Here is a 12,130-nt window from a genome sequence, read left to right as displayed (position 1 = left end):
AGACTTCGTATCAGGTGATGGCATTTTTCAACAGACCACCAAGAGAGCCTACCATCATAATCCACAAATTCCAGAACGCAAGTCGAACCTGTGTCCTGGGTAATCAAACAACCGTGGTCCCTGTCGGTCTGGTGTGAACACCTCCACCATCTGGTCATTGGCACATCGGTGTAGAAGTTCCCCGTGCAAAGCTCGGAGTTGATAACACCACATCTAGACTACTTTGCACGTTACCTCGTCCTAGAACTTCACCCCTGAAGTCAGTTGATACTGAATCTACGACTTCGGAGCGAGTTTCATGACAAGGAAAGTTTGCCGGCGATCGCTTTCTATACTCTGAGTCTCTGACCCAGATGCCCGGTTTCTGGGGCTCCGAAGTATGAGCCTTTTTTATCTATGCTCAAGACTACCGATCCCACGCTGTTGGTTTTTCTTTTCTTTCGTAATTAGGGGGATCTTAACCATGCTGTGCCGAGCCTCGGAGAAAAAACCCAACAAAACCTTGCACGATCAAAAGGAATCGTGCCAAGAAATCTCAGAATGACACCACAATTCTGATCCCGCTGCTACGTCTCTCATGTGAAGAGCTTATTAACCCGATAAGGCCAACTGCAATGCGACTACCTCACAACTAGTTACGTGAAAGTGTGCAGATTGAGGTTACAGGAAGATACTTTCACATGCCAATTCGTGTCTTCATTTAAGAGCAACAACAGTCCAGTCCGCGACCAGCTTGCCTCTATTTAAATGTGGGTATTCTATTTCGATAATGCAAGATAACTCGAGATGTCACACCAAATCGCGACAATATTCATCATACTCTCAACAGCTCGAAATCATGAAAGGTACAGGGGAACTTGCAGAGGTTACGCCACTATTGGGTGATCAGGGAAGCCCCATTGCAAAGTCCCGAACTCTGGATGCCTTATCACATAAGACACATGATATGCTCTTATCTTGGTCTTCTCGGGCTTACTTCCCCGGTCTATGAGATCATAACTTCGCCAGCACCAGTTGCAAGTGTCTCTGAACCCTCATCTTCTGGAGATTTGGGCTGTTCGGTTATGCCTCTGGACGGCGCAGTCTTCATCTCTAACACATCGCTATCACTGCCTTGTCGTTCGAGATCCTCAAATGTAAAGGCATCAGACAAGTTGACTGCCAGGAACGTCTTTGGTAGTTTGACCCTGCACGGGCGTCAGTTGATATTCACACGGCAATGGTGGACATTGGATGAAAGGACTTACTGGTTGAATTTGGCTCGGAGTGTCTTGATGACCTGCAACCAGTCCGCATGGGGTGTCAAACTTCGCCTGGGAGCACATCCGATGCAATGTCGACTGTCGAGTTGAACATGCAAGGGATCGAAGACATGGCAGCCAGGACTGATGGTGATACGAATGCTGTACGTAAACGTAGGCGCGTCGTGGGGTGATGTTCCATCGCCTGATTTCATCTCTGCTTCGTAGAGCTCAAAGCAGATCTGAGAAAGGTAATCGAGCTCAGGGATAGTGCTGCGCTTGATCTTGGTCTCTACGCCTCCCTCGATGATACAGTTTAGCAATGTATAGATATGTGACTCCTTGGTGAAGTAGAAGAACGATTTGGCATCATCCGACGCCTGCATCTCCTCGAGGTCCTGCACAATCTCTTTAAGGAGAGGCAACGATGTGAGCAGACCAATCTCGAGTTTCTCACTATCCGAGATGCCATATTCCTGAGGGCAGATAAAGTCAAACAGAACCTTGGCAAGGCGGTACAGTTCCTGAAGAGGTTCGTTATGGGCATCTGCTGTGGATGCAGTCTGCTTCGTGCCCTTGTACAGGCGGAAGTATTGCTCAGGTGGTGCCTCTTCGTTGAAGTGCCGCAGATTGTTAAGGAACGATCGTCTTCTAAACAGTTTCTTGACTGAGGCGGATCTGCTTCCCGCATCCACCTTGTCTGACCCCTCAGGTGAGGGTTGATGACTCTTGTCACTCTTGTCATCGGAAGTTTTGCCATCCTCAGACTCTTTTGACTTTCCATCCTTGGTACCGTTAGAGCCACCTGGGACACTGCTGGCACCAGCAGCTATGTATTCATCCAGCATGTGGTTAGGCGGCGTGTATACCCATTCGAGGAATTGACGGTTGTGCAGTGCATCGAATTTCATGGTGTCATAGAGCTCCGAAATCTTGCTTGGATCAACCTTTTCGCCATCGCAGAACTCCTGGAACAGTTTTTCCCAACGCTCTCGGAAGAGCTCAGCGTCTTCGCCACAGCACCATCTTGACTGAATCTGGTTGAGAGTGTTTGCCTGAGAAAGTGACGAGGCAATTGATGAGCTTGAGTTATCCCCGGACAGTTTCTCCGTACTAGGATTTGAGATGGCATTGAGTGACGTAACAGCACCACTCTGTAGCTTTTTGTAGTTATGATCCATCACACTTCGGTGAAAGTTCATCAGCTGTACGACTCTTGTTTGTACTTCAGAGGGTTCGGGCATATTTTCCGGCCAGGTGAACTGCGCAGGACGCTCGTTGCCTTTGCGCAGTAGTCCCTTGAGCTTCTTCTTGACCTTGTCCATCTCGTCTTTGGCAGCATTTGAATCATCCAAAAGATCCTTGCGAATGGTGATGAAGTCCTCAGGGATATCCTTTTTGCCCAAGAACGATGCCGCCCAAATCTGAGCACTGGTGGTCACACGTCTCTCAGAACTGCTGAAAACGTGAACTTCGTCCAAAATATCCCTGTTCAAAAGCATGAGATCGTTGCGCATATTCTCGCCGAGTTCCTGAGACTGATATCGGGCCGAATGTGTTGGCTCGCCTCCCCATTTGACAATGAGTTGCAGTTTGTCGAGAACCAGACGCTCCTCAGCGGCGGTGAATTTGGACATTGTCACTCCAGAAAGCGAATCTTGTCGTTTTGGACCCTGATTGGACGTATCTTCCTTCGATGAGTCGCCTGCTTCTTCAGTGATATCTTTCTTCTCCTCGGTCATGGCGACCAGCTCCTCACTGATAGCAGGCTCTTCTGTCTTCTTCTTTCGAAACATAGGCTTGATCTGAATCTTGGTACCAGGCCAGCTGCCCTTCTTGACGAGAACATTTCGAAGAGATCGGAGCTTAGCGCGGTCCTCGATTCCTTGTTCGTAAGCCAAATCCACAGCTTGCACGACACTCCCAAGTGCAGCTTCTCCAATCAGCAAGACTTCTTCCTGGTGGCCCTTCAAAAGTGCGATGAAAGGTTCCGAATGAAACGTAAACTTGTACTTTTGCTTGGGAGTGCGATCTGCGTGTCGAATCACCGAAACCATGCCCTTCAGCTTCCAGGAGTGAGTTGGCAGGGGAGGCTCAGGGACAATGGATGCTTGTTCTGATGGAGGTTCCGCAATAGCACTCTGCTGGGTTGGAGGGGCGGATGAAATCCCCGGCAGGGTCACATCGACAGGAGTGGGTGGGATTGCTGGAGTCGCCAACGTGCTGTGCGTCTTCGAAGGCAGTCCGCTGTCTGGGGGTAGAAGAGGAGTAACTGTGCCGCTGGGCACACGACGGGAAGAGTCGTCCGGCTGCGAGTCGGTAGTGCCTGCAATAGAATTGATGCTCGTCCTGACTCCATTAGTGCTAGACTGGGTTTGTTCACGATCCTTGAACGCGTTAGATGCTCGTGTGAAGGGGTCTGTATCTGATGGCGCAGGCGAAGGCATAGGGGGAGTGACGCCACCCTTTCTCATTTTCTCCTTGATAAAAAGGTCCTTCAGGATGTTGGAACAGTGATCGTAGTAATCGTCGTTATCCTTGACAAAGCTCCAGCCATTGACATCAATGACATAGCTCTTGCCTGATGCTCGCAGCATATCAAACCCACAGACTCTTTGGCCGAAAGCTGTAGATATCCTGCTAGCCATCTCTTTCTCTTCGGCACCAAGGGCTGTGACATAACGCAACTCTTTGCCATGGGTGTTTCTTCGCACCACACCATCCACTACGGGACTCTTTCGGGTCTCTGCGTGGCAATAATTTGGACCAACAGTGTAGGCTTTGACATCTTCGGCGTTATCGACTTGCATGAAGCTTTCATAGATATAACTGCTTCCGGGTTCTGTGATGGCTCTGGGGACATTGAGATCTTTGATGTAGTCAGAACTCTTGTTTCCGATCTTTCGGAAGAGCTTTCGAGCACCGCCGCCTTCTTCCGTGGGGAAATATATGATGATGTTGTGATCTTCGCCACTCGTTGGTTTCTCAACAAAGGGCTTTCGGAGTGTTTGACCATCTACACTGATAGTATTGCCGTCCTCGATAAGCTCTACTTTTTGGGGAGGCGGTGTCTGCGAAGGGTCAATAGGATCCAGAGAAACTCCAGAGACGTCCTTGATATGCTTCACCATCTCTGGCGTAAGATATTGAGGGCCACCATCACGAGTGACCTCGACACGCTTCGGCGTCCTGACCTCGATCTTGTCGAGTAAGTGGAGGCACAGGCGTCGGTCCCATAGAATCTGCTGCATAGGAACATCGTTCACACAGAAGGGCTTCCGTGCCTTGACATAGGCAATGGCCTTTTCGAGTGGAAAACCGTCGGAATAGAAGGAAATAAGGTAATCACTGACTGGTGTTAGCTATCACTTTGGGTAATTCGGCACGTGCCCCTTGCAGCACTACAGATGCACCCCACTATGCTACTTCAGCTCACCGAGAAGATCTACTCACCAAATAGGCCAATTCTCAACCTCTGCACACAAGATGGATTAGTTTAGTTCTGAAATATATAACTCTTGCATCTGTAAACTCACCTTCATCGAGGATAACCTTATCACCAAAGACCACCACATCGAATTCACGATTGGCGATGAGTCGGTTCAGAATGTTCCTGCTGGGCTTGCTTCGAGCCTTGACATCTAGAGCGCACACACCAATGACACCAAATCGTGACGGTTTCACTGCAGCAAGTTAGACCCTGGATTTCCACAGGCAAGGTAAATCAAACATACCCTCTTCTCTCTCTCGATGGTGGGGACCCCGATCGCTACTCGGGCTGTGACTGCTGGTTGCTGTGCTTCCGCTAAAGCGTCTCTTGGCTCGGCTACGAGACCTATCGGGCCCTTGCCGTAGGCCAGACGTACTGCTCTGCATGTTGTCGTGTCGGATAGCTCGTTTTGTAAAGTCAAGTGGCTGCGAGTGAAGATCGCGAGGCGTCAGGTGATGCTGATTAGGATGTCCCACGACTGATTGACCCGGTTGGTTGCTAGAAGTAGTGACAGTGACGTTGGAGACTTCTGCTTCAGACTGGCTAGTTGCTGTGCTCTTGCCTGTTGAAAGCAATCCAGGTACAGATCTTGGTGGGGTGCCTAGCTCTGAACCATGAGCTGATGATGAACCGCTGAGGACACCACGGGCAGATGCGAGAGAGTAGATGGAAGTACCAGAGAGTCTCCTAGACTGGTAGTCCGAGGAAGAAGACAAACGGTGGTTCGCGGCGTTGGAAGCTTCTGACGATACGGTGTGGGAATTCTCGTTGGCGGACGGTAAGCGAGTTCGCAGTTGGTGGGGTTCTTCTCCCGGGCCTGAAAGTTGCGAATCGGCCAACGTCTGTTCTTCAGAAGCGGTATCTGAGGTCATGGACTCGCGGCGAGTACGTGCCAGAGGTCGGGGGTTCCTGATTGGCAAGGACGAGACGACGGTTGTCGAGCTTGGAGCTGCCGTGAAACTGGCCCGGCGTGCGGTAGCGTATGCGTCTCGAGTGACGGGCTCGGCGCCGCGACTCTTCCTTGTGATAGCGGCAGCAGAGGAGTTGGCGAGTAGCGAGGCCGATGTTGAAGAGAATGCACGGGATTGACGAGGGGGATTGGGCTGGATATTATGCTGTTCAACAGAAACGTAACCAAAAGTGAGTGACGAAGAGGGTGGATGAGAGTGTGGATGAAAGCGGCGAGGCGAGGAAGAAAAGTCGGCAGCGGAAGGTTCACCGGAGGCGGAGACGGAGGAGCTAACCGATGGCTCTGGTTCTGGTTCTTGTGCTTGTTGTTTGGCTGGGCTGTCATCGGTATCGGCCAGGCTAGCAGCATTCAAATCCGGGTCCAGTGGGTTATTCCTGTTCATAGTGCCCAGTATTAACGGTCCGCTATCTCCACGGACGGGATATAGATAGAGTGAACCAAGGTCGTATCGTATAGAAGGGTAAGGTAAGGTAAGTTATGATACAGTACGGTAACGTCAAGTATCTTTGTGTGTGTTGCCCGTTCTTGTACACACCCAAATGTCTTGTGTGAGAGATTATAACCGAGTACACCAATTGAAAGGTGTCAATTGATTCGTGCTGTTATCTTCTGAAATCCAATAATACCAAATTCCAAGAGCTCGCAATCAGGTGTCAGAAAGGTCTGACGTCGATGAAAAGGGCCCGTTTATTAGCAGGGTCTGGTATAGGTCTAGACTACTCCGTACCGAGCCTAAAGTTAGGTTAGAGCGAACAGAACAAGACAGACGCTTTTGCGATGTCTTGATAAGTGTCTCGTCTCGTTTGGCTACTGCTTTTGAATAAGATGAAGGATTTATCTGCAACCGATATCGAAATGAAGGGAACAATAGGTTCTAGGCAAAAAAAGAGAAAGAAAGAATGTCGATGCGAGAAGTTGATGGTTCTTATTCTGGTCTAGAAATGAGTTGGGCCTTTACCTCGTTTGGTGCTAAGGCGACAATGTGATTGCTGTGCCGTGATCCCGTCAGGTATCAATAAATACAAGCAACGTTGGGATCTTCACGCTGCTGAAAGTCGCTAGCCCACGATTGTTTCCTTTTTATTCCTTTCTTAAGAAAAAGGTGCAGGGCAAAGATCTTCATGAGACGGATGCAGTATTTCGGTTGCTGCTGGGCGAATGGAACACAAGGGCCTGTATAAGAGACTGGAGGATGAGAGGTGCGGGCAGGTGCTTTTCTTGCTTGTAAGTGACTCCTCATATGGATATTCCTGCTCAGAAATACATGGAGATATCTCAGATACTTGTTTTATCGTCCTTTCACTGAATCATAAGTGCTTTCAGTCACCAGGTTTGCTTCAGTCTGGATGGTTCTGATGGCGGGGCTACTGTACCTAGCAATGGGTCATCTGGGGAGTGCGATAGTGGAGATCCATCCATCAACAGCAGGGCAGCCGTTGTCCTCAACGTCCAGAAGCATATTTCCAGCATCAAGATACACAAGCGAACACGTCAAAGCGACTGCGTTCATGCACATGATATCTGCAAGAAAGGCTCCACGCCCACGCTTAGTGAGACATGTTCCGCCGTCATCGTCCCAGGAACTCGGCAATCACAACGACTTCTGGAAGGGGCATGCTCCAATTGAGCCCTGTTATTGGACCGCCGCGCCGTGAGAAAGGATGCCCACGAGATACCAACATGGGGCGATACGGCTCCTGAGTGGCTTGAGGCATGCGACAAGCTTATTTAGCTGTTTGAGCTATGTAACCTAGAGAACCGATGACAGCTTGGGAAAGCGGTCTTGGTACTGCAGATGCGTTATGACTTGCAGGAGATCGGACCCATGGATCTGGTGTACGGCAGTGAGGCTATTCCTAGATCCCAGTCAAGTTGTGATCATGTCATACAATCCAATATTCTGCCATTCTATCATAACCTATAGGTTCATAATTTACATTTGCAAATGCAATATTGAGTCCCATAGGTTCTGTAGGGTGAGACTGTGAACCTCGTTCTTATCCGTTGCTTGAGTTTGTATCACCAGTTTTCATCTGAAGCTTATCAATCTGATACACATAACTTCACTTGCCGATCCATCTCATGCTTTATACTTATAACTGTCAATATATATGACACTCGTCGATCTCTCCTTCGTTAGCTTCGGGCAATAGTTCCCAACAAGCATCAACCCTCTTCAATGCACCGTGAGCATACTATGGAAATAAAAGCCACATAATTTCCGATCTGCTCAGATTATACATCGCATAACCGTTTCGTTTTGATAGCCACGATCATGTGGAAGTCTGACCACAAAACCAATGCGCCGCTCAACTTAACACAATCACTGAAACACAAGCCACAAACGAAATAATCTTTATCAAGTATACAATGCGCAAAAATTTCAACGTCTATGCCATTTTGTAGACCAAAAATATCAACCCAGAAAACAACCATTTCCGAGGGAGCCTCTCCCTAAATGTATGTATGCCGTACACATGTGCCAACGGGTATGCCAAAAGACCAGTTTCCAAAAGCAATTGCAAGCCCACAAACCCAAATACCCAATGCATCATGTCATAAAATAAAACTAGTAGTGATGATAATAAAACAGCATCATTTGTCCTCGTCGGGGTTGTACCCCCAGAGGCGTCTTCGCTCTAGAGCCCACCAGTGGGCAACTTCGTCGGCCTCCTTGACCCAGGTCGCAGCGTCGTCGCCGTACTGGCGCTTCACTGCCTTGACCATTGACTTGATCGACCATTTGTCCAGAGCGTCTAGCTCTAGCGGGTCTTTGCCGAGATCTGTAAATGTATATTCGAGGTCTTTCTTTAGAGGAACTGCGAGGCGCCAGGGTGCGTCGGCTGAGGTTACTGTGAGCATACCACCGCCTGGGTTGATAAGTCCAAAGTTCCAAGCGCGACGGCCGTCTTGTGTCTTTTGATATGGGCGAATTAGGGATTGGCCCTCGTAGTCGTGGGCAAGGTCGAATGCAATTTCGGAATCTTTTTTATTAAGAGATCCTGAGTTGACGAGGAGGTCGAGAATGGTGGGAAGGATAGAGATCGATGTCACGTTGGCCTCGTATTGCACCCGAGGAATGCTTGGATGTCGGAAAGAAATCGGAACTCGAAAGTTGCTGATGTGACGGTTTTCGTAGGTACCTGTCTTTGAGAAATCTTCCTTGAATGCTTGGCCGTGGTCACCAACGAAGACAACGAGGGTTTCATCGGCGATTCCGGTATCCTCAAACATCTGCATCAGCTCACCGAGCCATGCGTCGGTGAAGCGGATGGTGTTGAGATACTTGTCAAGGTCTTGATGATTACCGCCCTCTTTACCCATGTACTTCTCTTTCTCGAACCACTTAGGCACCCCCCAAGGGTGGTGAGTAGTGCTGGTAAAGTGCGACATGAAGAGTCGTTTATCTTCGGCGAGGCCGTCGGAAATGAACTTTCTGATGTGCTCCCTCAAATCTGTCTCGGGGTATCCAAAATAGTTGATCTCCTCCATCTCGGGATTGTCCTTGGCCTCCTCGTCTAATCTGGGCTTGGTGACCTTGAAATCGAAACCAATCTTCTCGTCAAACTTGTCCTGTCTGTCATAGTGGTCTGTAACGGCTTGAAAGAAAGCAGGCTTCCACGGGTACTCATGGAACTTGGCTTGCGCAGTACCACCAAGTCCCCACCAACCTCGCTCCTCCTGTGGCTTTTCGTCTCGCTTTGTCATGTTGCCCTTGACCTTGTTGAACAGTTCGAGAATCTGCGGAATGCAGGGCTGATAGCTCTCGAGTTCGGATTCTTCAAACATGTTGACAGCCATGGGCCAAGCGCCACAATGCGCGGCTGCAAGACTCTTGGTTGAGACACTACTGCTGGTAAGACCTCCAACGACGTTGATACCACCAAAGCCGGGCTTCGTCTGGTCGTTCCATACAGGCTTCGCGGGAGGATCGTAAGCACTTCCGTTTGCGCTTTTGTAGTTGCCTGGCTTTCCGGTGATCTTCTCGAAGTTCTGAGTCATGCGTGACACCCGGCCGTTGACTTCATCTCTGGAATTCTCGTCGTTCGATTCCATGATGAATCGGTGGATATTGCTACCCTGCTGGAGAGGGAAGAGTTCTTCACGCACACTCTCCATGAGAATAAGAGCAATATGTCTAATCTTGACCGAGTTATTCGAGAGTGCCTCATGAATGGGAGCTAGAATCTCTTGATCGAGGTTAGTAATTCGCATGGGGTCGTTGACAGGGTTGTAGAAACCCCGATCTTGCCAAGTATTGGGGCACATATTGCTAGGACCATCCTTCTTATCATGCTCGTCCTTGTATCGATCAGGATTCCACTTGAGAAACCCGCTGGGGATGGGGTTGGGAAGCCAAGCTGGAGGGTTCTCTCTGTACTTCTTTACCAACCCGTTGTTCTCTCTGCTGGGAGCCCATCCCTTGAAGTTGCCCTTGGGATCCTGCCATCTTGACTTCTCGATAAGCTGTCGCAAGGGGAATTCGTTTTGAGAAGCACAGAGTCCAAGCTTCGGTCGTACAGAGTCAGACAATCGTAAAGTCAAACTGCTTGCGATGTGATTATAAGGTTGGTCAGGGCGGGCGACCCATGTGATGCCGATGAATAGCAAGACGACTGTGTTGATGATCCAAGAGGGGATGAATGCGCAGCAGCGTCGCTTCTGTGTACGCTCTTCCGAGTCCTTCTCCTCTGCATCGCGGCTCAAATTAGGTGATGGATGGCCACTGTTTGTGACGGTGCTTTCGCTGTTAACACGCCGGAGGAAAGGCTCGGCGTTCTCAGGATCCTGCTGATGTTGGGGCTGTGGGCGAATCTTGCCACGCAAATACCGAGAGACTGCATGCGAGTGTTAACAAATTAAGCATTGCAATAGAGTTAAGCGACAAACCTGAAGCGATTCGCTTGCCAATTCCAGATACGATGTCGCCAAAGACCCTGTATAGATAGTTCTGAGGCAACCATGCGACGATGAGGATGATTAAACCAGAAACAATGACACTGCTGCTCTCGCTGATCAAAACATTGAGACCCTCGTCATTAGCAAAATCGCCAGCGTCGCTCCATTCGACTTCGCCGCCTGTTCTATAATGAAAGCCAAGCTCGGATGCCGCAGCAATAAACGTTATCAAACTATACAGCTACTGTCAGCCATAACGAGATTCAACGGAAAGGTAAAATCGAGGGCATATACGTTGAAAAGCATCCAAGAACATAACCAATCAGAGAAAGAATTGTTCGCTCTCGACGTAGCAATAAGCGGGCGAAGAGAACTAGGAAGAAGTCTTGTAAAAAGAAGGTCGGTAGATAGACGACAAAGTCGATGACGGCGATGGAATGGATGTGGATGAATAGATGTAGCAGCTTCGTAAATAGTAATGATACGAAAAAGACAGCAAAAAGATAAGAGACTAAAGAAGGCATATTGGGCCTACTTCACATCATCAGGTCAACGAGATGAGGAAGAGGGATGTTACGGAGGAAGGGTTGGATTTGAGGTGGAGGGGAGGGGAGGAGGAATTAAGGTCAGGTCTGGGCAAAAGCCAAGCGGATATAAGGCTTTCGTCAGATATAAACGAAGAGACTAGACAAGAATGCTGCAGCAGGAGCTGAAAAGCCAAGCCCCAGGTTCAGCACAGTATGTATGTACGTATGAGTTAGTTTGGGATGGGTGAGTGAGCGAGAGTGAGTATAAGTGATTGGAGGTGAAACACAGTGACACGCAACCCCTTCCAAGGATATTCAGGGATAGGCAGTGGGAATATATGGGAACCTGCGCCTACTGCTTGCACAGTGAGTGAAAGAGTGTCAGAAACAATGAAACCTCAAAATATAAATTGCCCAGGGTTGGTATGTGGTCGCGTGTTACAGCGTGGAGGGCAGACTCATCAGTTATACCGACCGACCATGCTACCTTATGCTGTACCGTACCGTACCGTACCTTTTTTGAAGCGGTTGTTTTAAGCTAATAAGGTGAATTTTAGTATCCGTACCTACCTAGTAGCATAGCCCAGATTACGACGGCGGCTTAGTTTAAGCTCGCACACCTTACCACGGACGGGTTCGGGGGGTTCTTTGACACATTTCTAAGCATGCCCGACAAAAAGAGAGGGCTCTGGAACAAGGAGTTGCTCTGCTCTGTATCGTGATCGTCCTGCCTCTCCTGGCCTTGAAACTCTGATCCGCTTTTAGCATCAATGAGTGAGTGTTAAAAGGGGTCTTGTTCTCTTTGATTTCCCTTTCAAACTCGGTAGTTCTTTGTGAGTATCCATTCCATTTGCTGCACCGTAACAACTGGGACCTAGGATGATGATGCAGTGGACCTTTTCTACCTGGTTATGTCTTGATGCGGTGGGATGCCCGGTCGGTTACTGCGCAAATACGAGGGGCTCAGTTACCTAGTGCAGGACTTTTTCACAGTAGACAACCC

The 12,130-nt window shown here is 49.1% G+C and overlaps 2 protein-coding genes across 2 annotated transcripts; both read right to left on the bottom strand.

Moving 5' to 3' along the window:
* Positions 1 to 985: 985 nt before the first annotated feature.
* Positions 986 to 6,083, bottom strand: FSUBG_1739 (Asp1p-like protein; the record flags this gene model as incomplete). Its single annotated transcript, XM_036679438.1, has 5 exons — positions 986 to 1,187; positions 1,248 to 4,589; positions 4,695 to 4,716; positions 4,778 to 4,924; positions 4,976 to 6,083. 5 exons carry the CDS (start codon positions 6,081 to 6,083, stop codon positions 986 to 988), a joined length of 4,821 nt encoding a protein of 1,606 aa, XP_036542656.1.
* Positions 6,084 to 8,296: 2,213 nt separating this feature from the next.
* Positions 8,297 to 10,855, bottom strand: FSUBG_1738 (uncharacterized protein; the record flags this gene model as incomplete). Its single annotated transcript, XM_036679437.1, has 3 exons — positions 8,297 to 10,539; positions 10,592 to 10,780; positions 10,846 to 10,855. The coding sequence occupies 3 exons, from the start codon at positions 10,853 to 10,855 to the stop codon at positions 8,297 to 8,299; spliced, it is 2,442 nt and encodes an 813-aa protein (XP_036542655.1).
* Between the last annotated feature and the right edge of the window lie 1,275 nt (positions 10,856 to 12,130).

The sequence above is a fragment of the Fusarium subglutinans genome (assembly GCF_013396075.1).
Source record: "Fusarium subglutinans strain NRRL 66333 chromosome Unknown NRRL66333_c0000014, whole genome shotgun sequence".
In the NCBI taxonomy this organism is placed as follows: domain Eukaryota; kingdom Fungi; phylum Ascomycota; class Sordariomycetes; order Hypocreales; family Nectriaceae; genus Fusarium; species Fusarium subglutinans.
This window is presented reverse-complemented; position numbering and strand designations above follow the sequence as displayed.